Source organism: Sus scrofa, chromosome X (assembly GCF_000003025.6).
Source record: "Sus scrofa isolate TJ Tabasco breed Duroc chromosome X, Sscrofa11.1, whole genome shotgun sequence".
In the NCBI taxonomy this organism is placed as follows: domain Eukaryota; kingdom Metazoa; phylum Chordata; class Mammalia; order Artiodactyla; family Suidae; genus Sus; species Sus scrofa.
The window spans coordinates 23,242,279-23,261,476 of NC_010461.5; the positions used below are offsets into that span (position 1 = coordinate 23,242,279).

At 34.1% G+C, this 19,198-nt stretch overlaps 1 protein-coding gene across 1 annotated transcript; it reads right to left on the bottom strand.

The window, feature by feature from the left end:
• Positions 17,402 to 17,562, bottom strand: LOC100514934 (60S ribosomal protein L39-like). The gene has a single exon (XM_013990860.2). The coding sequence runs from the start codon at positions 17,531 to 17,533 to the stop codon at positions 17,402 to 17,404; it is 132 nt and encodes a 43-aa protein (XP_013846314.1). The 5' UTR covers positions 17,534 to 17,562.

The following is a 19,198-nucleotide window of genomic DNA, read 5'->3' on the forward strand; positions in this document are numbered from 1 at the left end:
ATTTTAAATTAATCATTAGTGATATGCATTCATGTATTTCTTTGATTTCCTTTTACTAATTATAAATTTGGCATGTATTAAGTATAAAATTAAATTTGGCATGTATTAAGTATAAAATTTCCAAAAGTACATGCATATCTCTCACAGAAGTAATAGTGAAGTATGTCTATGAGCAAATATACAAATACATATGTATTTAAAAATGTAATATATTTTTAATATATTTTATATTTATATATATGTATACACATGTGAAATAAATTTTTTATTAGGAATATGACTTGGACATGTCTTCAAGTATGTAAGAACTGTTGAGTTATAAATCTATGTAATAGTCATAGTAAGAACACAATATAATTTTTAAAAGATCTTTTATCATTTTTAAGCATATTTTTATGTACATTTGTGAGTAGTTTTGTTGACTAGAGTACCAGAAGGAAAACTACTGTTTAGAAAGGGTAGGAAATTTTTTAAATTGAGCATACTCATCTAGTAATTGGCCATTTCTATTTACTTCATTTTTATTGTGAGAGGTTGAGTATACAAACTGACAATAACAAGCCCATATATAAAAATAGAACTCTCACCGAAAGCTCTGCAGCAACCAGCCTGTGAAACCAAATCACAGATTCTGCAGCAGCTGGCCCAAAACAGTGAGGACCTAATAAATAACTGCCAACTTCCCTAATTTCTGCCCCTACTCCTACCTAAGGATGAACAAGAGGAAGCCAAGAATGATTCCCTAAGCAAACATATACAATGTCCCACTTCTAGTTAGCCTGCCTCTACCTTCACCAGGCCAGCAACCTCCAGTCAGGGTACACTTGAAGTCTTCCCTTATTTCCACCACAAAGCTTTTCCACTCCTCTGCCTGCCCTTTGTGTGTCTCCAAATACAAGAGACAATGGCTGATTCCTTTGCTATATGGTAAGCTCTGAATAGTGTTTTCTTGTTCTCATTTGATAGCCTCCATATAGGAGTTCCCATTGCGGCTCAGTGGAAATGAACCTGACTAATACCCATGAGAATTCAGGTTCAATCCCTGGCTTTGCTCAGTGGGTTAAGGATTCAGCGTTGCTGTGAGCTGTGGTGTAGACTGCAGACATGGCTAGGATCTGGCTTGGCTGTGGCTGTGGTGTAGGCCAACAGCTGTGGCTCCAATTTGACCCCTAGCCTGAGAACTTCCATATGCCATGGGTGTGGCCCTAAAAGGACAAAAAAAAAAAAGAAAAATGATAGCCTCCATATATATATGCACACACATATATGACCTGTTACAAATTTATTCTATCATGTACTATATTTATATAAATTATTTCAGATATATAGATTATGTCTGCCAAACTGAATGTTGCTGCAAATTAAATAATTACTATAAATATAAGTATTTTGCTTTAAGTAGTATGAAACACTTCATTATAGTTTATGAGTTTTACTTGTCCTCATACAACTTCTCACACATGTCAATATTAGAATCAAATGTGAGAAAAAAGAATGTATACATGTATGTGTAACTGGGTCACCATGCTGTACAGTAGAAAATTGACAGAACACTGTAAATCAGCTATAATGGAAAAAAATAAAAATCATTATATTTAAAAAATTAACAATTAAAAGAAATAATTATTATATTTCACATGAGAATATGTATAACATTTCAATTTATATACAATATGTGCATAAATTTGTATTATAAATAAGAAGTAAAACTTGGATACTTTGTTTTTTGTAAAATATTCCCTCACATGAGTTTTTTTTCTTTTTTATTGCTATTGTCAATTCAATAAATTATCTTCATTTACACAAATGGAAAAATTGGATTGATAAAATAGCTATCAAAATGTTTAAACATTTTATGATTAAATTATATATTGGACGTCTATGTGAAATATACAGATATTAGTGAAGTATACAACTGTATACCAGAAAAAAAAAACTCTGAAAAATTACCTCCCAATAATGATAATTTAAATGATTTAAATGATCCTCAAAAGAATCCTTGGAGATATGGCAAAAATGGACCAGCATCTTTCTCAACAATTAAAGAAAAACTAAAACTATCAACCCAGAATTCTTCATCCACAAAAATTATACTTCCAAACTGAGAGTGAAATAAGATGCTGACACATAAACAAACGTGAGACAATTTGTCCCTGTCCAAAAATAATACATATCCTACAGGAAGTTCTTTAGGCTCAATGGAAAACACACCTAATAGAAACTACGAAAAGGAGAGAAGAGCACTGGATAGGGAAACTATGTGGCTAAATGTAAATAACTACTTTTTGTCCTATTATTTCTGTTTATTTTTTTCTTTTTTTGCCACACCCATGGCATATGGAAGTTCCCAGGCCAGGGATCAAATCCAAATGCAACTGTAACCTATGCCACAGTTGTGGCAATGCCAGATCTATAACCTACTGTACTGGGCTTGGGATTGAACCTGCACCTCAGCAGCTACCTGAGCCACCAGAAAGACAATGTCAGATCCTTAACCCACTGTGCCACAGGGGTAACTCCCTACTAATTCTGTCTAAAAAGCTGATTCCTGGAGTTCCCATCATGGTGCAGCAGAAACAAATCCGACTAGGAACCATGAGGCTGCAGGTTCGATCCTTGGCCTCACTCAGAGGGTTAAGGATCCAACGTTGCCATGAGCTGTGGTGTAGGTCACAGATGCAGCTCGGATCCCACGTTGCTATAGCTGTGGAGTAGGCCAGCAGCTACAGCTCCAGTTAGACCCCTAGCCTGGGAACCTCCATATGCTGCAGGTGTGGCTCTAAAAAGACAAAAAGACCAAAAAATAATAACAAAAAAATAAAAAATAAAAAGCTGATTCCTTGAAGCACAATGAAATAATATTTTAGATGTGAAATATGTAACTTGCAAAATTAATCTAACTGTAAGCTTTGTGCATTTAACTGAATATATTTAAGAAAATTAAGTGGTAAAAACAAATTATATGTAATCAATTCAAGTTTTTAAATAAAACTATTTCAATAAAATACTTGACAAAAGAGCAAAAGGTAAAGGGAGAATAAATGGATTCATTCTGTTACACATACATAAACTGGTACTATCTTAACGCTATAAATAGACCAAGATAATTTAAAGATCCAAATACCAAACCTTTAAGTAACCATAAAGGTAATACAAACGGGTATAATATATTCCATATTTACTTGTCTGTTTTCCATTAGACTCTATTTCAGTAATGTACCTGCATATGCATACCTGGAACATGTAGGAGACTACAGAAACATTTTGGTAAAGATTGGATAATTGATTCTAGGAGGAAAAATAATTAAAATTAAAACATATTTCAAAAAATAGCATGTGTAGAGCCATCTTCTTCCAGTAATGGTAGACTAAGCACTTCTGCCCAACTGTTCTGCTGAGAAAAACTAGGAAAACTTGAAGATACTAAACATTTTGTTCAAAGGTGCCACAAATCCAAAGAAGCAAGCAAGAAACTGGGTCTCAGAAGAGAAGACCAGGCAATGAAACATAAATTTGGAGCTTGTTTTCCCCATAAGCCTTTTGCTGATCCTAAGAAGGTGATTAAAAACACAGGATGCTAAGGAAAAAAAAGCTGCAGCTGATAAGCTAAGCAGCTGATCAGGGCTTCCTCTTCTCTCACCAACCCTGGTGACCAGATTGGGTTCAAGACCCACCCTGATAGAGAGGATCTGGAAAACAACCCAGGCGTAAATTTAACATCCCTAAGGGCTATGCTCTAAATGCCAATATAAACCTGAAACAGAGAATTACTCACAAAACCTGAGATCCAGCTTCAAAAGACTCAGCCACTGATTTAATGAGATGAACTGTCCCTACCCTAACTGCCACCCAGAAACAAAAGAAAATTCCCCTGGAGGAAGATAAATCACCCAAAACCTCCAATTACTTCCATAGTATTGCATAGATAAATTCCTGAAAGCAATAAACAATAACGGTACATTCAAAAACATGAATGGGAACAAAAGGATTAGCATTGGGCCTGCAATCCATTTTATTCCCATTCACTAAAGACTCCTGAGACAGAAAAACAAGGATTTGCAATTTAGAGTGACAGTGACATCACTGCACATCTAGCAGAAGCACTACCATCAACAATACCAACTGTAACAAGTGCTAGTAGGTATACAGAACAACTGTGCTGCTAATACAGTGCTAGGAGGAAATAAAATCATGGAATCAGATTATAAAGTACTTTGGTATTTTCTAACTTCTCTTTAAAAAACACACATCATATGACTCAGCCACTCAATTCCTTGATGTTTATCCCAGAAAATGAAACAGTATATTCACACAAAGAATTGAATGAAAACGTTCATACCATGAAAAAGAGGGAAGGGCTTAGGTGGATCAGAAGGGGAAAAAAAATTCCAAGATGCACATGGAAACCTGGGAGAGGGATGAATATGTCAAACATCTTAATTATGGTAGTGATTTCATAAATACATAGATATCTCAAGTTACATAATTTTTATTTATTTATTTATTTATTTTTTATTTTTTTTATTTTATCTTATTTTTTTTTTTGTCTTTTGTCTTTTTTGCTGTTGTTGTTGTTGCTATTTCTTGGGCCACTCCTGTGGCATATGGAGGTTCCCAGGCTAGGGGTCGAATTGGAGCTGTAGCCACCGGCCTACGCCAGAGCCACAGCAACGCGGGATCCGAGCCGCGTCTGCAACCTACACCACAGCTCACGGCAACGCCGGATCGTTAACCCACTGAGCAAGGGCAGGGACCGAACCCGCAACCTCATGGTTCCTAGTCGGATTCGTTAACCACTGCACCACGACGGGAACTCCTCAAGTTACATAATTTTTAATGGTATGTAGTTCAAGTCAATTATACCTAATAAAAGCTGTTAAAAATGTGTATGACCCATCAAATGTCTCTAAAGAAACATTTTAGCATTAAAAGCAAAAGAAGAAACTTTGAAAACTAAAGATCTGATAACCTCAAAAACTGAGAACAAAAGAGCTGATTTAAACCAAAAGAATAGTATATATAAAAGAAAATTAGAATTAGCTAATGCAACTCAGAAAAAGAGACAAAGACTGACAAATCCACAAAACCTTTTTTGGGGGGGATGTTAAAAAATTACATCCTGGCAAGACTGATCACACACACATGAAAAGGAAGACATACATCATCAATACCAGGAATATAGAATAGATTATCACTATAGATGCTTGAGACCTTTACATAATATTCGAAGTTATGACATGATAAAATTCCAGAAAAATACACCTTAACAAAATAAGAAATTTTCAAAACCCTGTATGCTTTAATTAAATTATAATAATAATATTCCTTCCTACAAATTATTTCTGTGGTTTGATGCCAGATTATGTGAACTTTTTTTTTTGTCTTTTTAGGGCCATGCCTATGGCATATGGAAGTTCCCAAGCTAGGGGTCAAATTGGAGCTGCAGCTGCCAGCCTACACCACAGCCACAGCCAAGCCAGATCTGAGCCACGTCTGAGACCTGCACCACAGCTCACAGCAATCCTTAACCCACTGAGCGAGCCCAGAGATTGAACCACATCCTCGTGGATAGTAGTCGGGTTTTTAACCCACTGAACCACAACAAGAATTCCAAACTTTTTCTATAAAATTCAAAAATAAATAATACCAATCTTGCACAACCCCTTCCATGGAATATAAATAGTAAAAACACTAACCAAAACATATAATGAGATCCTTATAAATGTTACACTAAACTGATAAAGATATTATAAGAAAGTAAGATCAAGGGTTGATATGCATCATGACAGCATAAGGAAAAAAAATCCTTGTTTTTGCAAAATAGAAGCCAATTCAATTCTAATACCCCATGAATAAGTTGAGCTTAATCCAAAAATGGATGCTTAGTAACAACATTTTAACTTCAAATCTCCTTCACAAAAGACAAATAACCATGTCACTTTTACAACAGACACAGAGAAACCACCAGGCAAATTTACCATCCAGATGTGAGTTAAAAAAAAAAAAAAAAAACTCAGAAAACTATAGCAAATATCATAATTAGTGACACAACATTGCAAAACACAACCTGAGATCAGGATGGAGGCAAGGATGCCAGCCAGCTATGACCAGTTCTTTTCAACATTTTATGAAAGTCATGAGTCAATAATGCAGGCGAAAGTTAAAAACACATAAATAAATGGAGAGAAAGAAATGCAAACATCTTTATTCACCTATTGTATATTTATTTATGTTTCCGGGATATCTCAAAACAATCTATATGTAATAAATGTGAACTAATAACTGCATTTGGCAATACTGCTGGATTCCATACAGTTAAATCTAAACACATTTTTCTAAGAACAGCAATTTACATTAAACATTTTATACACATCATAAGAAATGGCATGAAAACTCTACACAACAAGATTATAGTTTTAAATATTTTTCTGTATACTGATCAGAGTAAATTTGAGAGGACTTTAACCCTGATTACTGTTGTCACTTTTTCCGATATCATGTCAACAGAAGCCCCTGAATATTAAGTACAGCTACATTACAACTGACATTTAATCCTATTATAATATTTTAAAAAATCATTCTTTCTAACAATTTTACTTATAGCCCCCAGTATAAAGATTTTGCTGACTAATTAGAGGTCAGATTCTTATAAATGGTTCACATCTAAATTGAATTTTTCTCCATGCAAATTTTCCATAATATTTTCTTATTATTCTTTCCCACATAGGTCTGTCCTAATTCTGGTTTTAAGCATAATTTTTCACTATACTATACTACTTACAAAAATAAAGAAAAGGAGATGTTTAAAAAGAGTCATCAGTAATATGCTGTCAAGTGATGCTTTATTTTATTTTATTGACTACTGGTAAGATGTGCACTCAGTGTAAAACTTCCAAAAAACCCAGATATATATCCTTTCACTGAAGTAATCATGATTAGCAGTGAAGAATATAACTGAAAAAATACATATAAATATGCATCTATATAAATGATATATTTATATACACTTGTAAACACATGTGAAATATAATTTGCTTACTTCTTTTAAAAATATGTCCTGAAGATATCTTCTGCAATTATATAAATCCATCTGATTGAGTATAAAATCAGCAATGCATTTATAGTATGAATATAATGTAGTCTATTAAAAATAGCTGTTTTGCGTTTTTGTAGCCATATTTTTTATGCACATCTTTGGCAAGTTCTGTCAGAAACAGTGATAGAAAGCCAATGATGGTGGAAAAAAGTAGGCAAATTTAAAATATTGGTAAAAAAATAGCAAATTAATTTCCAAAAACTCAGTACCATTTTATACTCCCTCTAAATTCTGATATCTATTTTTCTTAAAAAGTTTATATCCTATTTAATTTCCACTAAGTATTAAGCATACTGTATACTAATTGCCATTAGCAATTATTTTTGTGTATATAGCCCATATGCATTTTACTAATAATTTGTTAGACTATATCACTTCATAATTGTTGAATATCAAAATAATTACATATAAATTATGTACATTTTTGTGTATATATGAATAAATTCTTATTTCTTTCACTCATATTCTGTATATTCCCTGTTACTGAATAGGTTCTGATATGCATTCTATTTATATAAATAATTTCACTAATAGAATGTTTTCCAAAGTAGGATTTTTTTGTATTATGTAATTATAGTAGATATAACTTCAATCTAGGCAATATGTGTCACTCCATTTTTTAAAAGAAGTCTTACAATTTCTCATTCAGTTCAATGTTTGCATCAGAATAATTATAACAAACCATTTTGATATTGTCCTTATCGATGTGCTTAAATTGTTTTGTGTATAATCTACACAGATTTTAATGTAAGAAAAAAATAGATGCTTTGACTTTTGCTATTTTTCATGTAAGCTTTTTTTGCTTTTGCTATATGTTGTTGCTATTGTCAATCCAATAAATTATCCTTTTAGTTACACAAATGGAAATTTTAAGATTGACAAAATAGCTATTTAAATTTTAAAATATTTTAGCAGTAAACTACCTTTAAACGTCTATATGAAATACAAAGAATATTAGTGAAGGATACAAAATCAAAACTTCTGAGAAATTAACATACGTTACCTCCCCAAGAAAAGACAATTTAAAAGACGGCTGCTTTCTCAGCAAAACCCATAGAGACCCAGAGATAATGGAGAAGAATCTTTTGGAAACTGTAAGAAAAAATGAAACTGTCAGTAGAAATCTATTTCCATCAAAATTATCTTTCCAAACGAGTGTGAATTAAGACAGATCCACATAAACAAACCTGCGTCGATTTGCCCTGTGGCAACCTGTAATTTATGTTATTACCGGAAGTTCTACAAGAAGTGAAGGGAAATGGGTTGGTGGAAACCGAGAACCACAGAAATGCTTGAAAAGCTCTGGGTGGACGACCAATATGGCGCCCTCTGTTGGTTGAAATTGGTAATGTCAGTTTGCTGGAACTTCAGCCTAGGAATTTATGTATTATCACAACTACTGCATTGTATTGGTTACAAAGATTCACTAAGCTTGGCTCAGAATCCTGGGAGGATCCATAAAACCCATCTGTTGAAGGAAAGGATGTTAAAGAATGTGTGTACATATTTTTAAACTGTCAAAGATTAAAATTCAAAAGAATAATTTAAATTGAATAAAAAAATTCAATAAAACAAAAGGTGGCACAAAAGGAGTAACAGAAAAATAAAGAGATGGTAAAATAGAAAACAAATGGAAAGCTCATCAATTTTAAAACAAACTGTATTAATAATACTAACTATAAGTAGACACAATCATTCCAATTAGAATGGCGTGTTTTTCAGAGTGAAAAAAAAGGGAAGTTCCATTTACTACAGCCTGTTTACGTGTGAAGTAATTTGAATTTCAAGACCTGGTAGGGTTGAAAGCAATAGTATAGAAAATAATATATTATGTAAAATTAAGCATAAGAAAGCTTGACTGGATACATTAATGCCAAAGTAGACTTCAAGAAACAGAGTATAAATAGAGATACAGAGGGGCATTTCATTATGATTAATGAATCCATATCATTCATCAGGAGGACAATAATCTTAAATGTGTAGGCACCTAATTAAAGAAGTTCAAATGCATGGAATAAGACCTGATTTGTTATTTTTAGTTCACCACGAAAATTCTTAATTTTTCCTTCTATTTATTTAAAAATAAACATTAGATCTTTTACCTGGTTAACTTGTGGTTCTATTTCCATTATCTGCTGTTTCAGCTGGGTTTTGGTCACATGTTCTTTTCTCTTACTTAACCTGGCCTTTTTATCTTTTCTACCCCATCCACAGCATGCAGAAGTCCTGGGGCCAGGGATCAAATCCACACCACAGCTGCAACTAGAGCCACAGCAGTGACAATGCCGGATCCTTAACCCAATGATCCACAGGGGGCTTCCTGGCCATTTTTAATTGTATGCCAAAAACTATAATTCAAATGCAATTTCAATCTGGCTTCACTGCTACCAGAACTATCATTTCTAGACCTATTTAATCCAAACAGAGATACAAATGATTCAGAGTTGAGCCAGGTCTGAGCCCTGTCTGTGACCTACACTACAGCTTGTGGCAACACAGGTAAGAGTTGGTCAATTTGGGTTTACTCTTGATCCCCAATCATAGTCCTATGTCTCATCCAAACTCAGCAAAATTTCTAGCCTCTTATCCTGTTGACAACCACACACAGACAATGATTAACAAATCTGGTCTGGCAGAATCTGGTTTTCCCTGTAGCCTAGTGAGTTTATTGGAAGTTATGCTCATTGTTCTACCTCTAAGTAAGCCACCTGAATCTGTATATCCCTCAAGGGCAAAGACAACTGCAAATGCTCAGCTAAACTCTATAGATCTTTACTTTGTAATTTTTCTGATGGACCATTGCCTTTGTTTGTTCTTTAATTTCTCTCTCTTTCTCTCCCTCTTTCTCCATCTATCTTCCAGCATTTCAAGCTATATGGGTAGTCTGATTTACCTAGTCTGCCTTGATCAAAGGAGCACTTCCAGTATGTAAATGAGTACATATTACAGGTCTCAGTATGCTACTGACTTTATTTTTTGGCTCAGTATTGTATTTGTGAGATTCATCCATGGTGGTGTGTACAATTATAGTTTGTTTGTTTTTTCTTTTTAGGGCTGCACCTGTGGCATATGGAAGTTCCCAGGCTAGGAGGGGTCGAATCAAAGCTGCAGCTGCTGGCCTACACCACAGCCACAGCAATGCCAGGTCTGAGCCCTGTCTGTGACCTACACTACAGCTTGTGGCAACGCAGGATCTTTTAACCCACGAGCGAGGCCAGGGATCAAACCTGAATCCTCATGGATACTAGTTGGGTTCTTAACCTGCTGAGCCACAAAGGGAACTCCATAGTTCATTTATTTTTAAATGACAGACACTAAATTTGTTTTAATCATATTGATAGATAAATGACAGGCAGACTGACTTGGACAGAAATTGTAATTTGATAAAACTTTTTAAAAATTCTTAATACCTATTTTAAGACATAATATGTGGTCAGGTATCATTAATATATGCTAATTTGAGAACATTATGTGCCTACCTATATCCTAGCCCTTATCTCCTCTAATGTATCTCCTTATCTTCTTGACTGTTTCCACATTAAGGAGTAACCCAATAGTATACCCCCAACAGATGGACCATACTTGGCACATGTTGAGAACTGCAGAAATATTTATGGATTCAATTAAATTTTAAATGGAGGGAAATTAAGTAAATGATCACAAGAAGGACTGAATCCTCAAGAAGAACATTTGCCTTGAAATAACATATCCATCTTTTTAATATTGTTCAGATTAATTGGCTACAATAAGCAAAACTCTTACAAATGAATATGTATTTCAAAAAAATCATATTTGTAGAGATGTCTGCTTCCAGTAATGGTAGAGCATTACAGCCCAACCATCCTACTGAGAAAACCTAGGAAATCTGGGAGATATTAAAGATATTATTCAAAGGCACCAAAGATCCAAGGAAAAGACAGGATCTCAGAGAGAAGGGAAGCCCAAGAAGTGAGAACCAGATCTGGTACCACTTTCTCCCCTTAAGGCCTTTACTAATTTAAAAGAGATGATGGAGGACTCAAAATGCTAAGCAGAAAGTTGTAGTTAAGAAGCTATTCTGCTGATAAGGGCTTTCAGCCCAGGAGACACAAATTGGACCTGACTACACACCACGGAGAGGTTCTGCAAAACAATCCAACAAATCATTTGACATTCTGAGAGGATATGCTCTAAATGTAAACATGAACCAGAAATGTAAAACGCTCACAACACCTGAGACCTCACCTTAAAAGGACGCAATCCCTCACTATTATGAGATGAATAACTACCACACTAGCTGCCCCCTCCTAAGCAAAATAAAATGTTCCATGGCCTCCAGATATCTCCAAAGTGTTTCATAAGGAAAACCTAGTTGGCAGTCGAAAATAAATATGCATACATCACTTAGTATGAGAGTCTCTAGCTCCATCCATGTTGCTGCAAATGGCATTATTTTGTTCTTTTTATGGCTGAGTATAAAAAGATAAATATATGTATAAATACATATATTCCATACCACATCTTCTGAATCTAATCATCTGTTGATGGACATTTAGGTTGTTTCCATGTCTTGGCTATTGTTAATAGTGCTGCACTGAACATATGGGTGCATGTGTCTTTTTCAAGGAAAGTTTTGTCCGGATATATGCCCAAGAGTGGGATTGCTGGGTCATGGGAACTATATCTAGTCACTTATGATGGAGCATGATAATGTGAGAAAAAAAAGAATGTATACATGTATGTGTAACTGGATCACCTTTCTGTACAGTAGAAATTTGACAGAACACTGTAAACCAGCTATAATGGAAAAAATAAAAGCATTATGAAAATACAAATAAATAAATATGCATATAAAAATGAAAGTAAAGGAAAGGATTAGTATCAGGCCTATATTACATTTTCTCCATTTACCATGCAAGCAAGGACAGAAAAATCAATGACTTGGTTATACCCACATAATTTAGACAGTGAGATATCACTGTACACCTATTAGGACTACAATTAAAAATACTGAAGATTCCAAGTGCTGGCGACAATGCAGAGCTACTATGATTTTATACTAATAGAGTATAAAATTATTCAATTATTTGAAAAAACTCATTGACTTTATTTTCTTTATGAAGTGTTCCATTCATTCCACTTCTGGGTGTTTATCCCAGAAAAATTAAATCATATTTATATAAGTATGTTCACTGCCTGGACATGGGCCTATGGAGATAGTCTGTAGGGGTGATTACTAAACTTCACATGGAAATTTTGACAGATAACAGATATTTTCATTATCTCATTCTGTCAATATATACATATATGCAAGTCATATCACATTGCACATTTTAAAATTATACAGTTTATTGTATATCAATTATACCCCAAGAATCTTTTCAAATGTGTGGGATGCACCAAAACACACACCTAAAGAAAACTTCCCACATTAAATACACAAGAGAAAATGCTGGAAAATTCAGGATTGAATCATTCCTTCCAAGACTTTGGGAAAAAATGGTAATGTAAAGGGAAGAAAATAAAACAAATGATAAAATTAAAATTTAATGAGTTTTTCAAAATACAAGAGAATATCAACAAAACCAAGAGTTCTTTTCTGAAAACGTTAACAAAATTGATAAACATCTAGCAAGATGAATATAGAATAAAGAGAAAGCACACATAACCCATATTAGGAATATAAAAGGGGTTATGACTACAGATTCTTGAGACATAGACATAAAATTATAGGTACTTTTATCCAATAAATTTAACACGAGATGAAATGACAATATTCCAAGAAAAATACACTTTAAAAAGAAAACTTAGGAAATCTGATCTTGCACTACCTCTTTCCAGAAAATAAAAACAGTGAAAATCTTCCAAAAAGGTTTAATTTGACCCATTTGAAATTTATATCAAACCAACAAGGACCTTATAGGAAAGGAAAATCAAAGGTCTCTTTCATGATCAAAAAAAGGGGGTCAGGGGGATGCTTAACAAACTTTATCCAAGATACATCAAATGTAATACATATAAACAAACAATGTTTAATTCAAGAATAAATCAGTTTTGTATCATTTGGAAATCAAAGTTAACAGAGCAAAGGAATAAAACAGTAGGGTTATCCCAAAATATGCAAAAATGCCATTAGAGAGGAGTTCCTTGGTGGCTCAGTGGGTTAAAAGTCTGACATTGTCACAACTGTGGCTCAAGTCACTGCTATGGTGTGGGTTCAATCCCTGGCCATGAAACTTCTGTATGCCACAGGCATGGTCAAAAAAAAAAAATGTTATTTTTTTTAAATGTCATTGGACAAAATTTACCACAATTAAAAGCAAAAACATCTCAGAAACCTGAAGCAAATATAATAACTAGTGGTGAAATACTCAAAACTCACCCCCTTGAGATCAAGAACAAGTATACTGATTATCATGTTTTATTCAACATTTTAGGAAGGCGTTAGCCAGGGCAATAAAGCAAGAAAAAGACAAAAACAAAGGCATAAGGAATGAAAAATAAGCATTGCAAACTGCCATTTTTCACAGACTGCATCATTACATACTTATACTGTCCAAGAGTAATCTATCGCTAGTGTATTAGAATAAATTAGTCAATTTAGCAAGATTACTAAGTACAAACTGAAGAAAAAATCAAGTGTAATTCTAGATGCCAAGAACAATGTCATCAAGAACATCAATTGCTGAAATGTAAGTTTAATGAAAGATGTGCAAGACCTGTACACAGAAAAATGTGAAAAATTGTTAATATTAATGAAGGCATGAGCAATTGGACTGGTATAATACTTTTATGGATTAGGAGATTCAAAATTTTTAATCCTCTCACACTGAGTCGCTGATTTGGCATAATCCCAATTAATATCCCACCACTTCTAAAGATTTTTAAATTTATTCTTCTGCATGCTGTCACATGGGTGTTTTATTTTGTTTTTTGTTTTGTTTGTTTGTTTGTTTTGGCCACACATGCGAATGTGGACGATCTGGCCAGGAATCAAACCTGCACCACGGAAGCAACCCCAAGCCACTGCAGTGACAATGCTGGATTCTTAACTTGCTGCACCACAAGGGAAATCCACATGGGTGTTTTTATTTTGTGAAGACTAATCATTCCGTAATTTATGACTTGTGTACTTCCTTGTATGCTCAATATACTTTGATGAAAACTAGTGTCTATTCAAGCAAAATGTTGCAGTTGTCATTTTTCTTATAAAAAAATGCTAATGTTTTCCTCTAAACAAAACTCAAACTAGTTTAGGAAATTAAAAAAAAAAAAATCCATTCAGGCCTAGCCAACTTAATAAGAGAAACAAACAGATACAGTTTATGCTTCAGGTAACAACCAAAATTAACTACATTCTAATTTTTAAAAAGAGTATTACAATGTATAGTGGAAAGGGAAGATAATGATAACAAGGAAGAAGGGAAATTGGAAGGAGAAGAATAAAGAAAATAGGAAAATTTAACATTACTGAATCAAAAAATGTGAAAAAAATTCTGATGAACATTAAGAAATAATATGCAGAGGGGAGAAAAAAACAAGCTTCCAAATGATTTATTTTAATATAGAGAGAGGCTGAGAGAGGGAAAGGGCAAAACATCTATCTCATCTGGATCTACATTACTCATCTGTAAAGCTAGAGATATGAAATTAATTAACATAGAAATCCCTTCCAGCACTTCAAAGTTATGTGATAGAGCATTGGGCCTTTGGGTCAGAAATTTGGTTTCCATTTTTCATATTTTCATGCTTGCTCGGTAACATTAGGCAAGTTAGCTACCTTTTCAGAACCTCAGTCACTTCGTATTTAAAACTTTTGGTAATATTTGCTTACCTACCAAACAGCATTGCCATGAAACTCATATTTGAGAATGGGAAGCAGGACAATCTATAAATGAGTCTTAAGCCCTATAAGCGATCTTAAAAAAAAGTGTTTATATTATACTACAGACCATGTAAAGATTTACATTATAACAGCTAAATGTGCTTTCAGCTTGCATTTTCTATAAAATGATATTTACTTTACAAATATCAGTGAAAGAGTTCAATTCAGAAATGACGTACAGATATGTGAGTTTTAACTGAAGACTGTGAAGCTTTGGAATATTAAAGCCGTAATAAGTCTCAAATTTATTCAAGACATAATTTTTATAATTAGAAAGAAATGTAATTTTTATCATTAGAAAGAATATGTCATCAACATGTGAATGTTAGCATTATTTAGGTGAGCATTTCTTTAAAGAAACGATGTTTAACAATCAAAACATTAACAGTATATTATACAAAGCCCTTCAATACCATGTATACTGCAAATCTCAGGAAAGACCAAATAATAATGGTTTCAATGATTCAAAGAAAATTATCATTAATAGTTATTTTGATTATTAATGTGATCTAGTGGAAATAATATATTATTAGTTAGGAAAAGGACTTATCCTATACCCCTTAAAGCCAGCTTTTTCTCCTCCTCAAAAAGGAAACATTATCAATTCTATCTCCTTTAAAGAACTTTAGAGAACCCATTAATAGCATAAAAGATATGTGCTGTTATTACTGCAAATAGAAAAAAAATCCCAGTATCAGGAAGAAATAACAATTTCTTTTTATCATTTTTAAATTAAAAAGGCAATAAAAAGAAGTAAAGCTTAGGAGTTGCTTTAAGAAAGGTAGGTATCTTATTACTGCTTTCTATAAGTGAGTGGAAGGTTTTATGGCCCAAGCTGAATTTAACATAAGTTTAAGTAAATGACCAGGGAATGCTAAACATGAAATTACCTTGAGCAACCTGAGTGGTTTGGCAGATATGTGGGGCTTGGAATCTGAAGCTAGCATATATGTAGGTGAAACTAGAAATAAACATGGGAACTAACAATAGAAAAAACTAATAAGTGATAGATGTGTAGAATTTTAAGGTAATCATAGAAAAGCAAATGACAATGTTCCATTAAAAAGAACTATTAAATGTAGTAATCAGTCACTACAGTGTCTAATCAAGTAGATGAAAATGAGTGCCTTTAGCAACTGATTGAGAAAAATGAAAATTAGGAGACAAATTTTGTCAAAACTTGATAAGAAATGAATTTGCTTTCTTGCTTCTTGGTTTTTTTTTTTTCAAATCATAGCTAAGAACTTTGGCAGACGTCCAAACGTCTGCTGATTTCAAATTATAAGCATTCCATATAAGTTAACAGTTTATCCTTTTTGCTAACTTTTTAAAAATGTATACTTGTTGAATAGATATTTTGGAGCAAATGAATCTGTGTTGCAATTCCTATAGAAATCAGCCAGCCACTAAAACAATTCAGATAGTAAATCTATGTACATTTTTGAATAAACATATGGTCTGTTTCCTTTCTTTTGTAGAAATGCTATTAATTGGTCTATTGTGACTGGGCTTTTACAAATATGTTGCCCTGTGGTACAGGTTATTCTCTCCAGCCTAATCAACTTAAAATGATGATGCTAATGACGATGATGACGATGACAAAGTGACCTTAGTAATATGCCCCCTTTATCACATTTAAATTTTGTACTAAAAAACATTTGCAATCACATCAACATCACCTCTTTGGGGACAACCAAAACTCTATTTAAAAGCTCTTTAAAATGGCTTTTCCTTTTAGAATTTCTAATTCTAAAAAGTATCTGATGTTTTGTTGAATATTTAAGGAAATTCAGTTTGCTTAAAGATTAGGGAAACATCTACATCTGCTTTTAATATCTGAAGAGACAAAGTGACTTTTTCTTCAATATAATAAAGTAATCAAAGTTCCCATTCATGCAGCTTTCATTCTACCATTTACATTGTATAGGTTCATTCATTTATTTAGCAATTTATTCAGTAATGATACCAGCCTCTGTCCTAAGCACTAAGGAATTAAATAGTAAACTAAAAAAAAAAAAAAATAATACATAGCTCTTTCCCTTATGGGGCTTACCTTCTATTGGGAGAACCTAAATCAAATATATACCACTGAAATGTCAAATGTTAAGTGCTACGAAGAAGAACAATGATTAAATGTCAGATGTTACTGAAGGTTTGAATGAGATGAGAACTTAAAATTCTCTTTTGACTTTGTTAATGGAGAAGTCATTGGGTAACTTTTTTTTTTTTTTTCAAGGAGAGGCCTTCACATATTTATTACTGAGGCAAAGCGCTATACAGAAACAACAACATAAAGTGAACCCGTTTCCTGATATATCCAACGGTGGCTGTGCTGTTTTCAGTGTGATATGTTAAGATGCAAGGAAGTAACTGCCACACAGCATCAATATGTGCGCCACCTCACGTGTGGAGGCTCCTTAGAGACCCGGCTTGGTTCTTCTTCAATGTCTTCTCTTTGAGTTGTACCTGATTTTACCACCAGTTTTCATCTGAATCCATTGGGGGATGGGACGATTCTGCTTTTGCTTCCTGGCCAAGAACCACTTGATCCTGAAAGTCTTGTGAGAAGACATGCCGAGGAACTAATTCAACCGCACACAAGATGGCAGAGAAAAGAAGAGAGGAGAGCGGGTAACTTTAATCAATGTGATTTCAGTAGCAATAGTGGGAATCCAAGTCTGATAGGGGTGTGTTCTAGAGTGAATGGAAGTGAAGAGATAAAGAGAGCAAGCACAGATATCACCCTGACGAAGTTTTCTCTAAAGGGGGATGAAGAGGATGCAAAGTCAAGGAAGGCTTTCCTTTTTTCCACTAGATGAAAAATACTACAGATGTATTAATAGAAATGACAATATGCAGACTTCCAAAGAATGCTGCATTAAGAGTAGGAGATAATTGCAAGAGAAATGTCTTAAAGTAGACAATAGATAATGAGTTCCACAGGTTCAATGGAATAGCTGATGCCAGAAGGGAGAAGGGAGACTCCATCCCTTGCAGCAGAAAAAAAGAGTACATAGTTTAAAAAGTAGGTAGGGTGGTATATGTATATAGCACTGGTGGTATTATCCCAATAATTTTGGTTTTCTCTGTGAAATCAAATTAAGATCAGGAGTTCCCATCGTGGCGCAGTGGTTAACGAATCCGACTAGGAACCATGAGGTTGCGGGTTCGATCCCTGCCCTTGCTCAGTGGGTTAATGATCCGGCGTTGCCGTGAGCTGTGGTGTAGGTTGCAGACGCGGCTCGGATCCTGCGTTGCTGTGGCTCTGGCGTAGGCCGGTGGCTACAGCTCCGATTCGACCCCTAGCCTGGGAACCTCCATATGCCGCGGGAGCGGCCCAAGAAATAGCAACAACAACAACAAAAGATAAAAAAAAAAACAAAAAAAAAAACAAAATAAGATCATTAGTTGGTTCTTGGCCATAGAGGATGTTTGAGATATAAAGAATGACACGACAGCTCCAGTGTATTTCCTCAAAAGCAGATTCTTGTAGTTGCAGGTATTTTATTTGGGAGTTGATCCCAAGAAACACAAGCAAAAAAGTGGGAAAAGAGAGATAAATACATGTCACTATGCCTTGAAATTTATAGAATTCAGTCAGAGCTATCCACAGCCTTAGTATCCCCTTTGTCATTGCCTTATTTTAAGCCCTCATAATTTCCCTGAGTTACAGTAATGCTTTTCCTAACTGTCCCCTGTTACCAGTTTCATCACTTACCAATCATCATCTACATCATAATAAAGAGTAGTTTTCTCCCTCTCTTAATACCCTTCAGGAGAAATCTCTTGGTTTGTCACAGAAGGTCTCTTGTAATCTGCCCCTTACATCTGCATCCTTCTACCATATGACCCAAACACTCTTCCATCAGGCCATTCTCTAATGCATTAAAGTTATCTGCCTTTAAACATCTCTACAAGAAATGATCCTTAATCAGAATTCCCTTAATCACATTTTCCAGCTGGATAATTGCTACCCATTCTAATTGAAATTTTATCTGTTCCCAACACCTTTACTGTTTTAATGCCTAGATCAGTGGATTTCTAACCCACTGTTACACACTTTTATCATAGGATGATTTAATATATATATGTACATGTGTATATATATATATACATATATATATTTATACACATAATGGTTGAATGCTTCTGTATTTTATGAACATTTGTGAAATCTAGTAACCAGTTTTTCTTCTCTATATCCCCATAATACAGAGAAGAGCACAATAGTTTTCCAA